Source organism: Aythya ferina, assembly GCF_964211825.1.
Source record: "Aythya ferina genome assembly, chromosome: 15".
NCBI classification, from domain to species: Eukaryota; Metazoa; Chordata; class Aves; order Anseriformes; family Anatidae; genus Aythya; species Aythya ferina.
In genome coordinates this window covers 2870833-2893128 of record NC_140314.1, presented here as the reverse complement: position 1 = coordinate 2893128, position 22296 = coordinate 2870833, and the positions used below count along the sequence as shown (strand labels likewise).

Below are 22296 nucleotides of genomic sequence, written 5' to 3'. Positions count from 1 at the left end.
GCTGGGGTCCTGCTCTGTGTCCCCCCGTTGGCCCACGGGGAGGTGGCAGGGGCTGGTTTTGGGGTGGCGGCGCTGCTTTGTGCTGATGCGGATATGGGGATACGGATGGGGGTGTTTGTGCTGCCCCAGGTGCTCAGGGAAGGGTGAGGGGCTCTGGGCTGGGGTCAGCAGCGGGATCTTTTAGGGCATCCTTCCCAGGGCACGGAGCTGGCCGTGCTGGGAGCTCAGACCCCGCAGCACCCCACTGTGAGCTGCGGGGATGGTCCGGGGGGTCCCGGGGGGATGCTCCTCACGTGGGACCCAGCTCTCCCCGCGGCGGCGTTTCTCACCTTCCCTCTGTCTTCTTCGGAAAAGTCTCGGGGCAGGAGCGGCGCGTCCCTTGCATTATTCATGGCGCCACGAGCCCCGGAGCTTGGGTTACAGCCGGCGGCCCCGCGGCGAGCACCTCGCGGCCGGACTCGCGGGGTGCCGAGAGGGAGGCAGGCGGCAGCTCCCGCCGTCCCCGCGCCCCTCCGTCCCCACGCCATGCCCAGCCGGGAGCCCCCCCGGGCGGCCACGGGAGCCACGCAGGGGCACGTGCCCTGCCGAGACCGGGCGCAGGTAAATTCCCCTCCCCGGGCCGGGGGCCGCCTCGTGCCGGCGGCGTGGGGCATCGCCGGGGCCGGTGCGGGCGCGAGAGCCGGAGCATGAGCGGGCGCCACCGCCGGGATGGTCGGCAAGAAGGGGGAGCCCAAAAAGGAGGCGGATGGCAAGGGCAAGGGGGGCAAAGGGAAAGGGAAGGATGGCAAGAAGGGCAAGAAGGAGGCGCTGGAGGAGGCGGAGGAGGCGTCGGACGCGGAGCTGCTGAAGGCGGAGGAGAGCGAGGAGCCCGAGGTGGTGGCGGTGGAGGAGGAGGAGAAGGAGAAGGAAGAGGAGGAGGCCGCTGCGGAGGAGCCCAAGAAGGCGAAAGGGAAGGAGAAGAAGGGGGTGCTCAAGGCGGTGGTGGCCAAGAAGCCGGGCCGGGGGAAGAAGGTGCAGCTGGAGGCGGAGGAGGAGGAAGGCGAGAGCGATGCCGCGCCGGCCAAGAACGTCAAGGGCGCCTCCAAGCTGGCGCTGGGTCTTGCAGCTGACAACGCCAAGAAGAAGAAAGGGGCCAAGGGCGCGGAGGCCAAGGGCCAGACGAAAGCCTCCACCACAGCGTCTGGCCCAGGAGAGGAGGAGGAGGAGGTGGCGGTGGCGGCACCCAAGGCCCGGGCGAAGCGGAGCCTCCGCAGCACCTCCAAGCTCTTCCTGGGCTTCAAGAAGCTGGGGCTGCGTCGTCCCAAGAAGGGGCAGTTCAAGAACACCTCCCGCTTCTTCTGGGGGCTGCAGAAGCACAGCACCAAGAGGAAGAAGAAGAAGAAGAACAAGGCCGTGCTCAAGTCCACCTCCAACCTCATGGTGCGCTTCAAGCACGTGGGCAAGAAGAGGAAGGAGGCCGATGCCGCCGCCACCACCACCACCACCACCAGCACCTCCCCGCCGCCAAAACCATCCTTCCTCCTGCTGCGCCGGGCCGGGCAGGCGGCCGAGGACGGCGCGTCCCTCTTCCGCCGGCGTCCGGAAAGGAAATTCAAACCCCGGGCGCAGGTGCTGAGCAAGGCGGCCGCCGCCACGGGCTGGCTGGCCAGGAAACTCCTCTCGCGGCGCGGGCGGCTGGCAGGGGGCGGCCGGGCGGCCGACACGGCCTGGCTGTCCCGCATCGGTGCCAAGAAGCTGCCGTTCCCCGCGGAAGACGAGATCCTCAGGCACCGAGCCAACATGAGGCGGCTCCCGGCCGGCAGCGGCCCGGCGGCCCCCGGTACCTCAGAGAGGCTGGGCAGCATGGCGCGGCGCCCGGCACGGCCCCGATCGCTGCGTGCGCCCGCGGAGACGCCGGGGCCGCGCTACGGGTGGGCGCGGGAGGAGCAGGATGGGGGCTACGGGCACCGGCGTGGGTACGCCAAGGAGGCGCAGGATGCGGCCTACGGGCGCCGGCTGAGCTACACCAAGGAGGAGGAAGATGGAGCCTACGGGCGCCGGCGTGGATATGCTGAGGAGGAGGAGGATGGGCCCTACGGCCTCCAGCGTGGTTATGAGGAGGAGGAGGAGGAGGAGGAAGGCTACCCGGCGGGGTATGGCTTTGAGGACGTGGCGCCCAGCCGTTACGTCGAGTACCCTGGCTACGAGGCGGAGGAGGAGTACGGTTTCTACGGGGGGGGCTGGGAGGAGGACGAGCCATTGGAGCACCCCTACGGCTACGCGGAGGACGAGGACTACGAGCCCTATGGCGACAGGACCCCGCTCCGCCTCCACGACCCTTATGGCAGCGACCTGGAGTACGGCGAGGAGGCAACGGGGCCGTTCGGCTACGGGGGGGACCCCTACGAGGACTTCGGGGACCCCCTCGGCCCCGTGGCGGGCGGCAGGGGGTACCCGGGGGCTGAGTACCCCGAGCACCGCATCCAGTACAGCGAGGGCGGGTGGGCGCCGCACGCTCAGTCCTCCTGCAACCCCTACGCCCTGCCCCTGGACGAGATCGCCGAGGCCGAGGAGCCGGAGGAGTGGGAGGAGGAGGAGGAGGAGGAGGAGGAGGAGGAGAGGGATTATCCTTTCTCCATCCTCAGCACCTCCTCGCTCAAGGGCATGCAGGACACGCTGTCCTCCAAGCTCTCCCTCAATAGGAAGTTCAGGCTCTTCCCCCGGCCTCAGGTGAAGATTTTCGGCAGGGACCGCTTGGATATCTCCCTCCCGCCGTCCCCGCACCGTGACGAGGATGACTACGACGAGTACGAGCCGCCACCGGCTCCCGTTAGCCCCGCGGGACGCCGGGGGGGCCGCGTCTCGGCGGCACGGGCGTGCGGGAGCCCCCTGGGGCAATTCCTGCAGCGCTCCCTCTCGCAGCCCCAGCCCCCCGGCCGTGCACCCAGGGGTGCGGGACCCCCCCGAGACCACCGTGGGGCCCCCCAGCCTGCCTACAGGCGCTTTACCCGCAGGCTGGCGGGGATGGAGAGCGCGGGGTCGCTGCGGGCAGGGGGCGGCCGGGACCCCCCGCCACGAGATGCTCCCTCCAGGGACCCCTCCCCACCAGGGGGGCCGTGGGGACTGTCCCCTCCCCGGGAGCCGGGGGGTTTGAGGCCGCCCTCGCTCCGTAACCCCTTTGCAAACCCCGGGGGCTCCCCCCCGCCAGCCCGGCAGCCCCCCGGCAGCGTGCGGGGCGAGGGCGCGCGGCGCTCCCCAGGGCTCGGCTCCAGCCTCCGACGCCTCAGCCCCGAGCCCCCCACCCCACCACGGGCACCCCCAAACACCGCGATGCCGGGGTCCCAGCGTTTGGGGGTGCCCGTGGTGGGCTCGGGGAGGCCCCTGACCCCGCGGCCCTCACGGCGGAGCAGCCCCCCCGGGGTGACAGCCCCCGGGCGGCTCCCCCAAGCTTGGCCCCGGCAGCCTGAGCCCCCCACCAAGGCCGTGAAGCCGCTGATGAGGACCCCCTTCCTCCCCCCATCCTCGCGCCCTGGCAGCCGCCGGCTCGGCCCCCCAAACCCCTCCTGGGATGAGGGACCCAGCGTGGAGCTGCCCCCCTGGCAGGGCACCCCCCCGCCCCCCAGCCCTGCTCCTGGGCCCCCCAAATCTTTCCTCCAGCGCATCGGGCAGCCCCTGGCCGGCATGGCCCCGCAGTCACCTCCAACAAGACCATCTCCTACCCAAACTGGGGGCCGCAGCCTGTCCCCGGGACGGATCCGGCACATGGGGCAATCCCTGGCGTCGCTGCTGGTGGGGAGCATGGCCCCCACCCCAGCCCCCCCATCCCCACCTCCTCCTCGCCGTCCCCTGTCCCGCTCGCCCTCCCCACCGAGGCACGCGTCCCGGCGGGACGGGGGCACCCCCAGATCTCCGAGCCCCCCTGTGCGGTGCCCGCTCCCCGCTTCCACCCCCAGCACCCGCCGCAGCCCCTCTCCCCGCGGCCGTGCCCCGGGCTCTCCGTCCAGCCTCCGCCGCGGCACCCGTGCCCCCGAGAGAGCTCCGGAGAGCGAGGCCGCGGCCGGGGAGGACGGCGCGGGGCGCTACGCCGTGGTGACGCCGCAGATCCAGAGGCTGGGCTCTTTCCGGAGGGCGTCCCGCATGTACAAGCAGCACTGGTCCAAGCAGCACGTCGTGAGGGTGCGGGAGATGCCCGACGCCTGGACGGCCGAGCAGGGCTACCCCCGGCACCCCGCCGAGCGTGGCCGGCGGCGGGGGAGCCAGCGGGGAGCCGACATCGCCCGGTACCTGAGCCAGCGCTCGGCAGCGGGCGGCTGGAGGGACAGGAACCCCTGGGCAGACGGGTACCTGGGCACCAAGCAGCCCTGGCGCAGCAAGGTAACGCCGGCGGCGGGGTGCCGGGGCGAGCGTGGGGTGGTCTGGAGTGGAGATGCCCACGGGATGGAGCTGGTGGGCGCGTGGGCATCGTGTCCAACCCCAGCCACCAGCCACCCGCTCGCCTGCCGGGAAGGGAAAGCGAGGTGCGAGGGTTTTTTGGGGAGCACGGAGCGGTCAGGGCTTTGGGGGGAGGTGGTGAGGGTGTTGGGGGTGCTGCTGGATGGGGGACGGTGGCTGCGCGGCCCCCCCCTGCGCAGGGGACACCTGATTCCTGCTGGCTGCAGCCCTCATATGGAAATGCTGAGACCCGATCCGCGGGCTGGGGAGGGAGAGGTTTCGTTAGGAGGTGACCCCGGAGGGTGTCTGCTTTCTGAGCTCTGGGCTGGGCCGTGCTGCTTCCACGCCACCAGCTCTGCCGATCCCCTGGGGCACGGCCACGGCACCGGGCACGGCCACGGGGAGCAGCCCCCAGCCCCCACGGCTCAGCCACCTCCCTCCATCGTTCCCCCCCGGAGGTGCCGACCTGCTCGGGGTTTCCATCGCCTCTGCTGCCACCCTGCAGCCCCCGTGGGGGCTTTGGGTGCGAGATGTGGGTGCTGAAATGAGGGCAACGCAGCCACCTCCTGTCCCCAGCTGCTCACTAGGGGACAGTTCCTGGGACAGTCCCCAATTCCCAGCACCCTTCTCCATCGATCTGTGACGCTCTCGCCACGGGGACCCAATTTGGCACCACGGGGTGCTTGCACGGGGTCCCTGCACTCACTGCCGTTGGGCTCCCCAGTTTCAGATCACAGCTGGGGGTTTTGGGGTGGTCAAAACCCCTCGGGTGGGATATGGCAGAGGGGGCAGCGGTGCCCTGATGGCCCCGCACGGTTGCCCCGTGCAGATGCAGTCGCTGTGCAGCCTGCCCATCGTGCGCTACCAGGAGCCACAGGAGGAGGACGGGCTGGAGGACCTGACCCAGCTCGAGTGAGTGCCCCAGCACCCCCACAGGGTGACGGGGACATTTTTGGGGACGGGTGGCACATCCTGTGCTCCCCCTGCACCCCGTAACACAGCCTCACCCTACACCAGGGACCTGCAGGAGGCCGCGGTGCTGAGCAACATCCGGACACGGTTCGAGCGCCAGCTCATCTACGTAAGGGCAGGGGCGCAGAGCATCCCCTGATGCTTTAGGGTTTCCAAGGGGTCTTTGTCCTCCCGGTGCCACAGCCCCACGCCTCGTTGTCCCTCAGACGTACATCGGCAGCATCCTGGTGTCGGTGAACCCCTACCGACTCTACAACATCTACGGGACGGAGCAGGTGCTGCAGTACGAGGGCAGGGCGCTGGGTGAGAACCCCCCGTGAGTATCGGGGTGCTGCCGTGGAGATGGGGCACCGGGTGCCACCCTCCCCAAGTCCTACAAGAGCCCAGGGGCTGCTGGAGGTCCCCGTGATGCGGTGCCACGCGCCCAAAATGTGCTCGCCCCCCCCTCACCTCTCCAGGCACCTCTTTGCCATCGCCAACGTCGCCTACTCCAAAGTGCTGGATGCCAAACACAACCAGTGCATCGTCATCAGGTGAGAGGGGCCGGCCCCACGCGGCCCCAAATCAGCACCACCCCGATCGCTGATTGTGTCCTGGGGTGCTGGCACCAGCCCGGTGCGCGGGGTGGGGGTCTCAGGGGTCTCAGGGGGTGCCTCCCCTCTGCGTTTCAGCGGGGAGAGCGGCTCGGGGAAGACCGAGGCCACCAAGCTGATCCTGCGCTACCTGGCAGCCGTCAGCCAGAAGCGCAGCACGGCTCAGCAGGTGGGTGCTGCCCCCGTCCCCCTGTCCCCATCCCCCTGTCCCTGTCCCCTGTCCCCTTTTGCTCTCCCCTCCACCATCTCCACCTCTCTCTCCTTGTCCCCACGCTGCCACCCGGACCACGGCAGATAGAGGTACCGGGGGGACGTGGGTGGCACCCCCGGAGGGCTCGGCACAGGGGGGGGGGTCCCTGCTGTGGGGACAGCCCGTGGCCGTGGTGCTTTGGGGTGTCCGGGCCGTGGGCTCACCCCGGGCTCTCCCCGTTGGCCGCGGGCAGATCCTGGAGGCGACCCCCTTGCTGGAATCCTTCGGCAACGCCAAAACCGTGAGGAACGACAATTCCAGCAGGTTTGGGAAATTTGTGGAAATCTTTCTGGAGGAGTAAGTAACGCCGAGCCCCCCGCCCCGCGTCCTCACCTCTCCTGGGGGGCCCCAGCCCAGCCCCGCTCCGGGGGTGCCCCTGCCCGCTCCCCATCACGGCGGGGTGGGACGCACGTGGGGGTGTTTTTGGGGCTGAAGGGTGGCAGGGGGGGACAGGAGGTGCTGCCTGAAGTCACGCAGCGTTTGCTGCCCCCTGCCCACAGCACTGGGGGGGGGTACAGGGGTGTTGTGCCCATGGTGACAGCTCGTGGGTCCCCACAGCCCCTCGGGGGGGGGGGTGCCCGGTGTCCATCTCTCCATCCCTCGAGATCCCTGCTCAGATCCCACCCATCCCTGCTGGGGGGGCAGCTGGGGAGCGGGGTGACCCCAACCCGTGCTTGGGGGGGAGCGGGGGTGGGCACGGAGCCACCCCCCAGCCCCCCCAGTTTGCCAGCCGGGCGCCCGCTCTCGCCCCTGTAGCGGTTTGATCTGCGGTGCCATCACCTCGCAGTACCTGCTGGAGAAATCCCGCGTGGTCTTCCAGGTGGGTGGCAGGGGGGGCTCTGCCTCTTCCCCCCCCCAGTGTCACCCCCACCACAGCTCGGATTTCTGCTCCCCCAGGCCAAAAGCGAGCGCAACTACCACATCTTCTACGAGATGCTGGCGGGGCTGCCCGCCCAGCAGCGGCAACGCTACTGCCTGCAGGGCGCCGAGACCTACTACTACCTGAACCAGGTCGTGTGCCCCCCTCCCTGCCCACCCCGAGGGTTTCGGGGTGCCCCATTGCATCCCGAACCCCCCGGGTTTGGGGTCGGGATGCTGATGGCCCCGTGGGGGCCGTGGCAGGGTGGGAACTGCGAGATCCCCGGCAAGGAGGACGCGGAGGATTTCCGACGGCTGCTCAGCACCATGGAGGCGCTGGGCTTCAGCGTGGACGAGCAGAACAGCATCTTCCGCATCCTCTCCTCCGTCCTCCACCTGGGCAACGTCTACTTCGAGAAATACGAGGTAACCCCCGCCAGCTCCCCCCCAGCTGCCCTCTTTCGGCCCGATTTGGGGGCGCGGGGAAGGGGACTGTCACATCCCACGGCGTCACCCCCCGCGTCCCGCAGACGGACTGCCAGGAGATCGCCACGGTGGTGAGCGCCACGGAGATCCGGACGGTGGCGGAGCTGCTGCAGGTTTCCCCCAAGGGGCTGCAGAAAGCCATCACCTTCAAGGTGACGGTGAGTGTGGGGTGGGTCCCCAATCTCTCCGAGCGGTGCCGGAGCCCGGAGGGTTCAAAACCACGGCCGTGGGGGCTGAAAGCTCTGCCCCGCTGATGGGTTCGTGTGTCCCCAACCAGGAAACGCTGCGGGAGAAGATTTTCACCCCGCTGACTGTGGAAAGCGCCGTGGATGCCAGGTGAGGGGAAGGGGTCTGGGCTGCGAGGGGACGGGGATGGCGCAGGGGTGGAAAAGGGCCCGATCACATCTGTGCAGGCTGTGCAGGGTGCTGCAAGGGGGCAGTGGGTGGCCGGGGTGCCCCGTGGCAGCTCTCTGCTCGCCCACCCCGTCAGGGATGCCATCGCCAAGACCCTGTATGCCCTGCTCTTCGGCTGGCTCACCGACCGCATCAACAAGCTGGTGTACCCACGGCAAGATGCCCTCTCCATCGCCATCCTGGACATCTACGGCTTCGAGGTGGGGGCCAGCCCCTCCGCATCCTCCTTTTCCCCCAATTCACCATGATTTCTGCGTGGTCCCGTGAGCCACGACCCTTTATTATTTTTTTTTTTTTTGTAGGATCTCAACTTCAACAGCTTCGAGCAGCTCTGCATCAACTACGCCAACGAGTACCTGCAGTTCTTCTTCAACAAGATCGTCTTCCAGGAGGAGCAGGTGGGCAGGGGAGAGGAGTTGGGGTCTGCCCAGCCCCGGTCACCCCAGAGCTGGGGATTTTGGGGTGTCCGAGCGCCCACCCCGTGGCACGGGGCTCAGGGGACGGCCGGCACCGCAGGAGGAGTACCTGCGGGAGCAGATCGAGTGGAAGGAAATCCCCTTCAGCGACAACCAGCCCTGCATCGACCTCATCTCCCAAAAACCCTACGGCATCCTCCGCATCCTGGACGACCAGAGCTGCTTCCCCCAGGTGAGTGCACCCCTCTCTGCCACTGGGGAAACTGAGGCACGGAGCAGGAGGTGCCCGTGGACTGCAATGACAGAGCTGGGGCTGTTCCTAAATCCCTCTGGAAGCGCTCCTCCCAGCTCGCAGCCCGCTCGGGGGGGGATTTCTCCCCTTTTTGGTGGGGGGCAGCACTCTGGGTGCCCCCCAGGGGTGCCGCGGGGCCTCACCCCGTGCCGTCGGCAGGCCACGGACCACACGTTCCTGCAGAAGTGCCACTACCACCACGGCACCAACCCGCTCTACACCAAGCCGAAGATGCCACTGCCCGAGTTCACCATCAAGCACTACGCGGGGAAGGTGACCTACCAGGTACGGGGCCTCTGATCCTACAACGGGGGGCGAGGGGCAGCCCTGGGGGGCCAGGAGCAGCCCCACACCTTCAGGGTTTTGGCCTGGGGCTCCTCGTCCCCCCCTGCCGTGCTCCTCACCGGGAGGTTTTGCTCCGTGCCAGGTGCACAAGTTTTTGGATAAGAACTACGACCAGGTCCGCCAGGACGTGCTGGATCTGTTCCTCAGCAGCAGGACCAAGGTGGGGCCCTGCCTAGGTGCAGGACAGGGGGACATCAGTCCATGCAGCTTTCACGTCCCCAAACATTTGTCCCCATGGCTCAGGAAACCAGGGAACCCGTGGCATTGGCTCAGCCCCATGTCCTTTTCCCATGGGGCTCCCCAGGCTTTGCCCCCTCCATCAATGCACTCCCCTCTCGGGATTCCCATCTCAAAAACCCAAGAAGGGGACCCGGGGGGGTGCCGTGCCACCACGGCCACCTTCCTCCCCCCCCGTAACCCTTCCCGTCCCTCCCAGGTGGTGGCCAACCTCTTCTTCGGCCATGCCCAGGTGCTGGCCCGGCAGAGGAGCCTGGTGAGGAGGAGCAGCACCAGGACGCGGCGCTACAAGGCTCCCACCGTGGCCGCCCGCTTCCAGCAGTCGCTCCTGGACCTGGTGGAGAAGATGGAGAGGTCGGGGAGGGCAGGACGAGCCCTGGTGGCAGGGCTGGCGTTGTCCCCCGTCCCCTGAGGCTCACGGTGCCTCTCCAACGCAGGTGCAACCCCTTCTTCGTGCGCTGCCTCAAACCCAACAACAAGAAGGTGAGAGCAGCGTGGAGAGGGCGCCTGGTGGCACGCGGGTCCCCGCGTCCCCCTTCCCCTCGCCGGTTTGGGTTTCCTCGTGTGGTTTCACCCCCCTCGTCCCCAGGAGCCGGGGCTGTTTGAGGCCGACGTGGTCAGCAGCCAGCTGCGCTACTCGGGCATCCTGGAGACCATCCGCATCCGCAAGGAGGGCTTCCCCATCCGCATCCCCTTCCTCGTCTTCATCGACAGGTGCCGGGGGTGCTCGGGGAGGTGGCTCGGAGCTTGTCACCATGGGAAGGGTCTGTGGCAGCGTCCCCAGCCGGGCTGTGGCACGGGGAGGTGTCCCTTGTGGTGACAGCGTCACGGGCTCGCCCAGGTACCGCTGCCTGGTCGACATGTGGTCCAACGTGGTTCCCAACGGGGCCAACTGCGTGGAGATGCTGAGGAACCTCTGCCCCGTCAGCCCCAGCATGTACTACGTCGGCGTCACCAAGGTACCGACCCCCAAAACGCCTCCAGGGTGGGCACGCGGGTCCCAGCAGTGCCTTGAGGGAAAGCAGCCGAATTTGGGGGTCTCACAGCGTGTCCCCCCTCCAAGCTCTTCCTGAAGGAGCAGCTGTACCAGGCGCTGGAGAGCAAGCGTGCCCGCGCGCACCACCTGGCTGCGCTCACGCTGCAGCGCTACGCCCGCACCTTCTTCATCAAGCGGCGATTCCGCTCGCTGCGCCGCAAGATCGTCCTGCTGCAGAGCCGGGCGCGAGGCTACCTGGCCAGGTGGGGGCCTGGGGGACACCCAGGGGGGTTGGTCCCAGCTGGTGGTGGCACGGGGTGACGGCGGTGCCCTCCTGCAGGCAGCGGTACCGGCGCATGAGGCACACGCTCATCAAGTTCAGGTCGTTGGTGCACATCTACGTGAACCGCCGGCGGTACCTCAAGGTGAGAGGGGTGGTGGCACGGCACGGGGGGGTCACCACCCCATCCTGAGCCCCCCCAGATCTTCATCCTGGTGGGTGATGGCACCCCAGGGGGGTCCCGTGCCGCTGGGTGTCCTGCTCAGCGCCGTGTCCTTGCTTGCAGAGGAAGGAGGACGCCCGCCGGCGGGCGGAGGAGGAGAAGGAGAGGATGAAGCAGGTAACGGGGCGAGGGTGTGCGCAGTGCTGGCAGCAGCGTGTGTGTGTGCAGTGTGTGTGCAATGCTGTCGTGCCCTCATCCATGCCACGAGTTTTCCCATCGCCGTGGCACCGGGGCGAGGAGCGGCGCGGCAAGCGGGTGCCACCCCTGTGCCCCTGGCAGGAGCTGACGAGGAGGGAGGTGGTGGACGTGACGCACCTGGAGATCCCCGCAGAGCTGATGGGGCTGCTGGAGGCCGCGGCGGGTGAGTGGGGCCGGCAGGGCTCCCCTCTGAACCACCCCCGTCCCCATCCGTGGGGTGCAGGGTGCCGGAGCTGCCGGCTGTGCCGTAGCCGCCCGGGAGGTGAACGCCGGCTGCGTGGTCCTGGTGCCGCCCCCGGCGCTGCAGCCCGACTCCCAGCTCACCCTCCCGCTCGACATCAACGACTACCCCATGGCCAAGTACGTGCGGGGCCACTTCCAGGTAAGGGTGGCACCGGCAGCCACCGGTGGGTGCCCACCCCGGTGCGCTCGGGGCTCGCGGGGTTCCTCAGCGCCCCGGACGCGGTGGAGCAGTTTGGTTTTTTTGGGGTCCCTGCATGAGGTTGAGCGGTGCCACGGGGCGTGAGAGGGGCCGGCTGTGGGGTGGCTGCGGTGCTGCGTGGGGCTGGAGGCAGCCTCCTGCCCGCCCGCCCTCCCTGTGGGTTCCTGTCGTCTCCAGGGGCCGGGGGGACCCCGCTGAGGTTATCGCAGAGACACCCGCCGAGCCCTGCTGGATGCCCGACGCGGGGCAGATCCGGAATCCGTGGGGCCGGGAGATCAGGTCGCTTTGCTCCCGGGCCCCCATCCCTGGCCCCGGCTGCTTTGCGCCCTTCCTCCTCCTCCTCTTCCTCTTCCTCCTCTCCCCCTTGTGTGTTTCCAAGTCCCCTGGATCCCCAACAGCAGCGCCGGGGCCGGATCCTGCTCTCAGCCTCACGGCGGTGCCGGCCCCCTCCTGCCCCCCAGCCCCATTGCCTCCATCCACCGTGCTCAGCACCACGGCTCCGACTCCCCCCTCCTTGCTGCGTCCCGGGTGGCAGTGGCACAGGGTCCCCGGGGACCAGGTAGCCACGGGGGGTGCGGGTGTCGCTGCAGGAGCCGGCTTTCGGGATGCTGACGGCCCCGCTGGCAGCTCCGCTCACCCGGCTGGACGAGGAGCTGTGCCACGAGGCCCTCGGCCTCTTCAAGCTGGTAGGTGGGACGGGGTGGGAGAAAAGAGCCAGATGACGGCCACCCCGACCTACCCTCGCCGTCCCCGCCGCAGATCCTGCGCTTCATGGGCGACCCGGGGCTGGGCGGCTCGCAGGAGACCCTTTTTGGCAACTACATCGTGCAGAAGGGGCTGGCGGCGCCGGGGCTGCGGGACGAGCTGCTGGCACAAGCCGCCAACCAGGTCTGGCGCAACACCAACGTCAACAACGAGGAGCGGGGCTGGCTGCTGCTGGCCGCCTGCCTCAGCGCCTTCCCCCCCTCGGCCGCCTTCGACAAGTACCTGCTCAAGTGAGCCGGGGACGGGGGGCTCGCTGGGACCCCGGGGGTGGTGTGGGAGGGGGTCCGAGCCTTGCTGGGGGACCACCAGGAGGGGACAGCCCCTAAATCCATAGGGTTTCGTTTGGACAGCCTGCCACGTGTGCCCGGTGGCACTGCGGTGTCCCTCCAGCATCCCACTGGTGCCCCCAGGACCTTCCTGGCGCGTGCACCCAAGGACGCTGCTCACATCCGGGGATGCCCTGAGGTCCTCCAAGGTCCCTCGGGGGACCAAACTGTCCCAGCTGCCTGTGGCCACCCCCGGGCAGCCCCTCAGCGTCCCCCCTTCCCCGTAGGTTTGTCTCCGACTACGCCTTCGCCGGCTACAAGCCGGTGTGCCAGCGCAAGCTGATGCACGCCATGGCACGGTCCCAGCTGGGCGCCGCGGCCGCCCGCGCCTACCCGCCCTCGCTGCTGGAGTGGACGGCGAACCGGCGGCAGGCCAGCATGGCTCTGCAGCTCTTCTGCTTCAACGGTACGGGGACGGGGCTCGGAGAGGGGTCCCGGCGTGGCCAAGCCCACCGGGGTCTCCTCCAGCGGGCAGGGAGGGACGCGCTCACCGCCTGTCCCCTCCCCAGGTGACACCTTCTCCTGCCCCGTGCACTCCTGGAGCACCGGCGAGGACCTGGCCGGGGATGTCCTGAAGCACAGGTACCCGCTGGCTCAGCACCCGGCGTCACCCCAAGTCATTTTGGGCGACCCCGAGCCATTTTGGGCGACCCCAAGCTGTCGGGTGTGGGCACGGTGTCCCCGCGGAGCCGGGGCGGCACCTCCAGCAGCCTGCTGTCGGCAGGGGGCTGGCGGAGGGCTGGCGGGGCTGGTCCGTGGCTATGAAGGCAGGCGCCCAGTGGGCCGAACTGGCCGGCCACGACTACGTCCTGGACCTCATCTCCGACCTGGAGCTGCTGCAGGGTTTCCCCAAGCAGAAGTCGTGTTTCCTCATCGCCTGGGAGGGCGCGGGGAGCCGCGGCCGTGCCAGCCAGGCGTAGGTACCCGGCACGGGGCACCTGATCCAGGGCTGGATCGGTGCCACAGGGTCATGGGTTGGGATTTGGGGGTTTTGGGGTACTCAAACACCCCCTCCCCGTAGGGTACAGGGGCACGGTGATGTGGATTTGGACGAAGTGCCTCCTCCTCCAGCCGTCAGAGCGCCCACGCTGCCCTCGCTGGCGGAGGCTGAGGGGTACCCGCCCCACGGTACGGCACCCCCGGCACCGTGCTGCTCCCCCGGCACCGAGCTGCCCGCTGTGGGGTCGGGGGCTCACCCCTCACCCTTGTGCCCTGCCCTGCCAGACTCTGATTTCGGGGAGCCGCGCACCCAGAAGGGTTTGGACCGGTACCTGGACAGCCTCTTCGACCCCGTGCTGTCCTACGGCAACGGGGTGAGCGCGGCGTCCCCCTGCCCGAGGCGCAGCGGGGCTGGGGGTGTGGGGCATGGAGCAGCCTCTGCCGGGGGGCTCTGCCTCAGTTTCCCCCCCGATGCTGATCCCCAGGAGCTGGAGAAGCCGGCTGCCCTCGTGCAGAGGATGAAGGGAGGAGGTGGCACAGGAGGAGGGGACGGCGGGGGTGATGCCAAGCAGAGCCGACCCGCTGTGCCCGCAGAGCCGCGGCAGCCGAGGGGTGAGCTCCGGGGTCTGTCCCTGGCTCTGTGCCTCAGTTTCCCCACCTGATCCCCAGCCCCGTGGCTCGGGGACACCCTGGGGACCTGCAGCCCTCAGTGCCAGCCTGGCCCAGCTCCCCCTTTTACCTCCACAGCTGCGGAGCCAGCCCCAATCCCACAGCGCAGGGCGGACCCCAACCCACCGGGACCCCTGGTCAGTGGGGCAGGGCCAGGAGGGGCTGGGGCTGGGTCCTGCCCAGGCTGCTCCCCAGTACTGGGGACACTGGGGGACAACGGGGACAGGAGCCAGGTCCTCACGGCGTGACTGTCCCTGCAGGGCAGAGCAGCAGAGGGGTCACCCCCCCGCGTCCCCCAGCCCCGGCCCTACCCGCAGAAAGCCGGTAAGGGGCGCAGGGGATGGGGTCCTCGGCTCGTGGCACCGAGGGGTCGGGGTGGCCGAGCCACAGCTCGTCCCCATAGCGCCCACAGGCCGGCAGTGGGACGGCGAGCCCGTGCGGCACTCCCGGCTGAACTCGGAGCACTTCCCACGGCCCACGCACAACATCCGCAACATCATCCGGCAGTGCCAGCCCGCCCCGCGCGGCGCGCAGACCCCCAGGTACCCCCCGGCCCCGCAGCAGGGCTGCCAGACACATCCCCTGGTCCTATTGCCCTGAGGTTGGGATCTGGGTGATACTGAAATTTGGGTGATCTTGGGGTTTGGGTGACGTTGAGATCTGGGTGATGCTGGGATCTGGGTGATCCCGGGGTTTGGGTGATGTTGAGATTTGGGTGATCCTAGGATCTAGGTGATGTTGGAATTTGGGTGATGCTGGAATCTGGGTGACTTTGGGATCTGGGTGATGCTGGGATCTGGGTGATGCTGGGATTTGGGTGACAATGGGGGTCTGGGTAACGTTGAGATCTGGGTAACGTTGGGGTTTGGGTGATGATGGGGTGTGGGTGACACTGGGATTTGGGTGATGCTGGATTCTGGGTGACTTTGGAATCTGGGTGATCCCGGGGTTTGGGTGATGTTGAGATTTGGGTGATCTTGGGGTTTGGGTGACATCGGGGTTTGGGTGACATTGGGATCTGGGTGATCCCAGGATTTGGGTGATGCTGGGATTTGGGTGACATTGGGATTTGGGCGATGCTGGGGTCCGGGTCACCCTGCGGTGCTGTCTCCGCAGCAAGCTCTTCGGGAAGAAGCTGGACCCCCACGAGGAAGCCATGCAGATCCTGAAGGAGCAGCTCTCGGCAGCCCAGGTACCCGCAGCCGTGGTAGGGACGGGACCACCCCCGGGCCCCCCCCGTGCTGTGGGGTTGCCCCCAGCCCTGACCACAGCCCCCTCGCCACCCCGCAGGGACCCTCGGAGGCGGTGGCCACGGTGAAACCCGTCACGGATGGCGGGTACCAGCCACGAGCACCGACGGGGAGACCCGCGGCCACCCGGCCCCCAGGTATCACTGGGGGGGGGGTCGGGGCAGACGGGGGCATCTCATCCTCCCCTATAGCACTGGGGGGCTGGGAACGGGGCCAGCTCTGCAGCATCCTCACCGGAGAGCTGCTGTGCATGGCTAAACCCTCTGTGCGCCCCCCCTGTGCCTCAGTTTCCCCGGGTGGAAAAGGGCTGCTGGGGACACGCGGGGGCTTTTCCCACCCCTTTCCAGTCTCCGTGTCCCGGGAGCTCCCCTCCGAGGCGCAGCAGGTCCAGACCCAGCTCCACCGCAGCTGCAGCCAGGATTTCTACACCTACCACAACGTGCCGTGGAAAATGTACATCCGCAAGGAGGTGCGGGGTTTGGGGGGGGGCACAGCCTGCTCTGAGGGGGGCAGGGGGACGTGGAGAGGGCAGCAGCATCGGCTCCGTGTCCCCTCCGTGCCGGGACGGGGCTGGTGTGGGGTGGACGCGTGGATAGAGGGGGTTTCTGTGCTGCTGTTCCCTCCTAGCAGGTTTTTTACCCCAAGGACAGCTGCAACAACCCGCTGCTGCTCGACCTCATCTTCCGGCAGGTGAGGTGCTGAGCTCCCTCTGCACCTTATTTACAGCCCCACCGAGCCTCCTGTGCCCCGTCCGAGGGCAGGGGAGGGTCTGGGGGGGGTCTGGGGGTCACATTGCTCCCTGTGCTCCTCGCCCAGATCTTCACCGACACGCTCTCTGACACCTGCGTCCGCATCAGCCCCGAGGAGCGGCTCCGCATGAAGTCCCTCTTTGGTAACGCCGCCCCCCCGAGCCCGCTGCCCCCCAGGGGGGGTCTCAACAGGGGGGTTCCCACCCCACCCGGCCCCTCCGGTGCCCGTCCCCATCTCCTGGGGATGCTCAGCTCCCCATCGCCATCCTGCTGGGCTGGGAAAGGGGTCGAGCATCCCTGCTCCCACCACAAAACCCACGTCTGGACCCCCCCCGGGGGCTCACCGTGCGCCGTATTTCCCCCCGCAGCGGAAAACAAGCTGGACTCCTTCAGCCCCGTGGCCACCGAGAGCGTCAAGAAGGAGATCGTGGCGGCCGCCCGGGACGGCTGCGAGGTGTATTTCTCACGCCTCTTCCCCGCCACGGTGAGGACGCGGCCACGGGACAGGGTGGTGGCATCCCCGTGCCCTGTCTGACGTGGCCAAACCCCATCCCACCCCATCCTACAGGGCAGCGTGGGCACCGGGGTGCAGATCCTGGCCGTGTCCCACGCTGGCATCAAGCTGCTGCGGCTGGTGAAGGGCACCAACGTGCCCGGGGAGCAGCTGCGGGTGCTGCGGGCGTACAGGTAAGGGGAGAGCAGGCAGTGCAGCCCCCCCCCCGAGGGCTCCCCCAGCATGGGGTGGGTGCCGCGGGTGCTTCACCCTCCCCTCGCCCTGCCCCAGCTACGCCGACGTCCTCTTCGTGACCACCCCGTCCAGGAACATGCTGGAGTTCAACCTGAGCAGCGAGAAGCTCATCCTCTTCTCCCCCAAAGCCCCCCAGGTCAAGGCCACGGTGGATCAGTTCATCACGGAGCTCAGGAAGGTGGGGGGGCACCCATGGGTGGCTCTGGGGCTGGGGGTGCTTGAAGTCCTTGCGCATCCCCGTGGGTGCGCACGGATTTCCCCGGGTGCGCACGGATTTCTCCGGGTGCGCGCGCACCCCAGGGCTGTGCCAGCCCCCCCCCATTGCCCCCCAGGACTCCCAGTACGTGGTGGCCGTCAGGAACTACAGCCCCGAGGACGGCGCCCAGCTCGGCTTCCACAAAGGGGACATCATCCACCTGCAGCCCCCGGAGCGCCCCGAGCCAGGTGAGCGGCCCCCAAATCCCTGCACCCACAGCCCTGCGCCCTGCCGGGGGGGTCCCTCGGAGAGCCACCCCCTCTTGATGTCCCCGAGGTCGCCTCCGGTGCCACCACGCTGCTCTGCCCGGTGCCAAAAACGGCCTCGTTTGGGGACAGAAGGGTGCCAGGTCCCCAAACGCCCCTATCTTTGTCCCTGTCCCCCCACCCCAGACCACTACTACGGCTGCGTGGTCCGCAAGAAGGTGATGTACCTGGAGGAGCTGAAGACGGGCACCCAGGATTTTGGTGGGTGGCTTTGGGGTGCCGGGGTGTCCCCACCTGTGTCCCCAGCGTGTGCGCTGCTGCCCTGGGCCGTGCCCCATCCCGGGGCCAAATCCCCTTTCTGCTGCCCCTCAGCTGGCTGATTGGGGCTCCTTTTGGCACCAACCCTATGCATGGCCCCATCCCTGCACCCACTGGGGTCTGCGTCCCCTCTCCTGCCCCCTTTCCCTCCATCACCACCAACCCGTGACTGTTTCCAGCCAAAAACCACATCCGGACTTCACTTGGGGAGGGCTCCCGGGTGCCGCACGGGGCAGGGGCCGCTCAGGGAAGACCCCCGGGGCCATCCCCACCCCTCTGCCTGGCGCAGGGTGGAAGTTCGGGGCCATCCACGGCAGGTCGGGGCTCTTCCCGGCCGAGTACGTCCAGCCCGTCGCCGCCCCCGATTTCGTCCACTTGCCGGCGGAGAGGAAAGAGGAGCCCCGGGACAAGCAGGGCAGGGTGGCAGCCTCGGGGGCCGTGGCCGTGGCCGTGGCTTCCACCGCCGTGGCCCGGGAGCTGGACCGCAGAAGCGAGGTGGGTGCTGCCCTGGGGTTTGGGGTCACCTCGTACGGTGGGGCCGTGCCCACAGCCCCTCTCTGCAGGTGGCTCCTGCCTTCCCCGGGGGTCCGGAGGGTGCTGGAGGTGACCAGCTTGGGGACGTGGTGGGGACCTGCCCCATGCTGGCTTTTGCCAGGCGGTATTTCCGCGCGGCGCGCTGCGGGACCACGTGAGTGCAGGGATGGGGACACCCCGTGGAGGGGGACACCCCGTCGGGGGGGGGGACACCCGTGCCCAGACGCTCCCCTCGCCCCTCTTTCTCCTAGGGATTCCTGTGGGATGAAGGGGAAAAAGGAAGGGCCCGACGGGATGGAGATGCTGAGGTTCACCAAGGTGCGGGGTGCAGGGTGCCACCCTGTGCCCGGGGTGTCACACCATCACCCGTGGGTCCTCCCGAGGTCCTGATGTGCTCAGGAGCACCCCGAGTGCCACCCCAAAACCCATCCCAACCCCTCCTGCTGCTCCTCTCCCCGCCAGGTTCCCATCCAGGAATCGCTCATCGAGTTCACGGACGGCAGCATCAGCAAGCTGGCCACCGAGGCTTTCCAAGGTAGGAAACCCCAAAACCCCCTGCCCCGTGGGACCCCCATCCTTGGAGAAGGGTCTGGACAAACAAATAGGGTGGCTCCTCCAGCCTCATCACCCCCTCTGCAGCAATTTGGGAGGCTGGGGCGTTTGTCACACGGTGGGGACGGGGTGAGCTGCGTCACCGTGTGCCTTTTTCCCCCCCAGCCGTGATGAAGTTCATGGGCGACCACCCCCCGAGGGGACAAACGGAGCTGGACATCGTCTGCACCCTGCTCAAGGTAAACCCCGTGCCATGGGGGTGGTGGCAGCGGGGACGTCCCCGGCCGCGGAGCGAGCCGTGCCTGTCCCCTAGCTGTGCGCGGAGCACGAGGCGCTGCGGGACGAGGTGTACTGCCAGATCATCAAGCAGCTCACCGACAACACCAGCTCCAAGCCGTGAGTCCTGCTGGGCTGGGACAGCACAGCCAGGCTGGTTTTGGGGACAGTTTTCCACCCCGGCACCACGGGGACACCCAGGGATTTGGGGTCGCCCGCACCCAGCCGTGCCGTGCCGGTCCCCAGGGCTGCGGGTGCTGTTTCAGCTGCCCCCTCGCTCTGCCCCCGGGGGCTCAGCTCCAAATTTTCCCTGCAGGGACAGCTGCCAGAAGGGCTGGAGGCTGCTCTACATCCTCACCGCCTACTACAGGTGCTCCGAGGTGCTCAGGCCCTTCCTCCTGGCTTTCCTGCAGCGTGCCAGCGGGCGCCCGGAGCTCCCTTTCCACGGTAGGGGCTGTGCCCGCCCTGGAAACCTTTAGGGGAGCCAGAAAGGGTCGATGTCATGGCTCAGCCTCATCCTGCCGGGCTCTGTCCTGCTGCCTGCGGGGTGCCACAGAGCCCGTGCGCCCGGGTCTGCTGCCTCCATGCCCGTCCCCGTCTCCCCCAGGGATCTCCAAAGCCTGCGAGCAAAACTTCAGGAAAACCCTGCAGTTCGGCGGCCGCAGCCTGTTCCCCAGCAGCATGGAGCTCAAAGCCATGGTGGTGAGGCCGGGTGCCCGCGGGCAGGGCTTCAGATCCCCCCCCCCAACCAAGATTTGGGATGACCTTGACGGGTTCAGGAGCCCCACGGGGCCGAGCTGATGGCACCGTGGGGCACGGCCCTTTGCGGGGACGTTCCTTGGGGGGGGGGCAGCACTTTGGGGGTGCCCCAAACTTTTAGGGGGGCAGCATGGCTCGCTGCAGCCAGCACGGGATGGGATGTCCTGGTGGTTTTGGGGTGCTTTTTGGGGTCTCGCTGTGATAAAAGCACCCCCTGCCCCCCTCCAGGCCGGGCGCAGCGCCAAGCGCCAGCTCTTCCTCCTGCCCGGCGGCATCGAGCGGCACCTCAAGATCAAGACGTGCTCGGTGAGGCGGGGGGCACGAGGGGCTCGGCGGGGGCACCCCGAGGTTGCAACAGGCTGAGGGCTTGGCGCTTGGGGAAAAAAAATAAAAAAAAAAGGATCCCTGGAGGTCGGTTCCCTGGGGAGCTGCGCAGGGCGAGCCCCCGGGCACCGTCCCAGCCGCACGTCCCCCTGCCCCAGGTGGCTCAGGACGTGATCGAGGAGCTGTGCTGCGAGATGGGGCTGCAGCGCCCGGAGGCTTTCGAGGAGTACATCCTCTTCGTGGTCGCCGACAGAGGTGAGGGGCTGCTGGATGTGCCCCCCAAACCCATGCGGGTGCCGGAGGGGGGCTCGGCGGCGGCACGCTGAGGCTGCCGGGGCCACGCAGGGCAAAACGTGCGGCCGCTGAGCTGCCGGGAATACATCCTGGACGTGGCCACCGAGACGGAGCGCCTGGCCACCAGCTACACCTTCTGGTGCCGCCGCGTGGTTTGGAGCCAGCCCCTCAAATTCGACAACGAGCTCTACGTCACCGTGCACTACAACCAGGTCCGGCCGCGCCGCGGGGCTCCCCTGGCTGTCCCCACGTCCCCAAGGTGGTCACGCTGTGTTTTGTATCCCCCCCCAACACCTTTTTCAGGTGCTCCCCGACTACCTGAAGGGGCTGTTCACCGTCCTGCCGCCCTCCAGGCTGGGCGAGCAGCACTTCCAGCAGCTGGCCAAGCTGGCCGCCCTGCAGCACCGCGCCAAGGATGGCCACCGCCTCCCCACCGCGTACGGACACGGCCGGGAGCCCCCATCCCGTGGGGACTGGGAGCCCCCCGGCCAGAGCTGGCCTCATCCTCAGTGTCCCCGCAGGAGGGAGGTGCAGGATTATGTCCCCCCGCAGCTCTTCCAGCTGCTCACAGCCCAGTCCTGGCTCCACGCGGTGACCCAGCACGCGCAGCAAGCCCAGGCGCTCAGCGCACACCAAGCCAGGGCGCAGTTCCTGGGTGAGCAGGATAGGGACAGGGACAGGGATTGGGATGGAGACAGGGACACGATGCCACCCCGAGGCTCCTCCGTGGGCATTTTGGGGTCTCCACGGAGCCCCCGTCGTCCGCCCTGCAGGGCTGCTGAGCGCCTCCCCCCTGTTCGGCTCGTCCTTCTTCTACGTCCAGAGCTGCAGCAACAACGCCATCGCCTCGCCCTGCATCCTGGCCGTCAACCAGAACGGCCTCAACTTCCTCAGCAAGGACACCCACGTAGGCGGAGGGGGGCTGCAGACGGGGGGATCCCCACGTTCCCATCCCCCTGCGGCCCTAAAACGGGCTGGCATCCCTCTCCCAGCACCGTGGGGACCCCTAAAAATTTGGCACCCCGTCCCTTGCTCCTCCTGCACCCACTTTGCTGGGGCACCCACTCCTTGGGGAGCCAGCGGGGGACCTCAAGACTTGTTGTGTCCCCCCCCAAAAAAAAAAATCCTTTCCATTAGGAGCCGGTGGCCAAATTCTCGCTGAGGGAGATCCAGGCCACGCGGACGCGGCGGCCGAGCCCTGGCTCCAGCTCCCCCTACGTGGAGATCACTTTGGGGGAGCTGCTGGCGCAGGGCATCACCCAGCTGCAGCTGGAGCAGGTAGGGGCACCCAAGGGACACCCAAGGGACACCTTAGGGTGTGTGTTTTGGGGGGGACGGGACACAAATTGGGGTGTCCCGCAGGGCTTGGAGCTGTGCCGCGTGGTGGCCGCGCACGTGGAGAGGCTGCTGGGGGCGCGGGAGAAGAGGCTGACGCTGCCGCCCAGCGAGATCACCCTGCTCTGAGACCCCCCCACGGCACCCAAACAGCGCTGGATGGACCTGGAGGGGGATTTGGGGGGATTTTGGGGGGTTTGGGGGTTTGGGAATAGGGTCTCCCAGGCTGCTGTATCCCCCCCTTGTGCCCCTCCGTGGGCTGTGACCCCGAGGATTTCATACAAGGCTGCCCCCCTCGGCCTGTGTCTGTGTCTGTGCTGTGCTCGCTGACAATGGGGGTGCCGAATGTGGACCCCTCGGCCCCCCTAATCCCTCCCAGCCCCCCCAAGACCCCCTTAATCCCTCTCCAGCCCCCCCCAATCCTTCCCTAATCCCCCCAGCCCCTCTCAGCCCCTCCTGACCCCCCAGCCCCCAGCCCCTCGGCCCTTATCCGACCCCCTGCTTCCCCCCCCAGCTCCTCTTAGTCCCCCTAATCCCCCCAACCCCCCTAATCTCCCCCAATCCCCCCAATTTCCCCTAATCCCCTCAATCCCCCCCACCCTCC

General features: G+C 68.3%; 1 protein-coding gene across 1 annotated transcript; it reads left to right on the top strand.

Moving 5' to 3' along the window:
• Positions 1–1416: 1416 nt before the first annotated feature.
• On the top strand, positions 1417–22025 carry MYO15A (myosin XVA; the record flags this gene model as incomplete). The annotated part of the gene is made up of 63 exons (XM_084536996.1): positions 1417–4353; positions 5240–5322; positions 5428–5491; positions 5589–5698; positions 5841–5915; positions 6054–6144; positions 6419–6522; positions 6982–7045; positions 7123–7236; positions 7348–7509; positions 7614–7727; positions 7847–7905; positions 8060–8183; positions 8286–8381; positions 8500–8631; positions 8851–8976; positions 9119–9196; positions 9473–9627; positions 9711–9756; positions 9863–9987; positions 10115–10232; positions 10337–10512; positions 10590–10674; positions 10816–10869; positions 11032–11113; positions 11202–11332; positions 11983–12078; positions 12152–12387; positions 12711–12889; positions 12993–13065; positions 13208–13399; positions 13505–13611; positions 13708–13796; positions 13908–14034; positions 14170–14228; positions 14352–14415; positions 14495–14633; positions 15208–15298; positions 15382–15478; positions 15689–15810; positions 15972–16031; positions 16158–16233; positions 16459–16574; positions 16659–16777; positions 16875–17016; positions 17171–17282; positions 17487–17561; positions 17908–18113; positions 18182–18306; positions 18404–18470; positions 18615–18687; positions 18870–18943; positions 19018–19100; positions 19297–19427; positions 19588–19682; positions 19968–20045; positions 20222–20318; positions 20409–20569; positions 20661–20794; positions 20879–21012; positions 21131–21264; positions 21495–21635; positions 21720–22025. The coding sequence occupies 63 exons, from the start codon at positions 1417–1419 to the stop codon at positions 21819–21821; spliced, it is 9711 nt and encodes a 3236-aa protein (XP_084393122.1). The 3' UTR covers positions 21822–22025.
• Between the last annotated feature and the right edge of the window lie 271 nt (positions 22026–22296).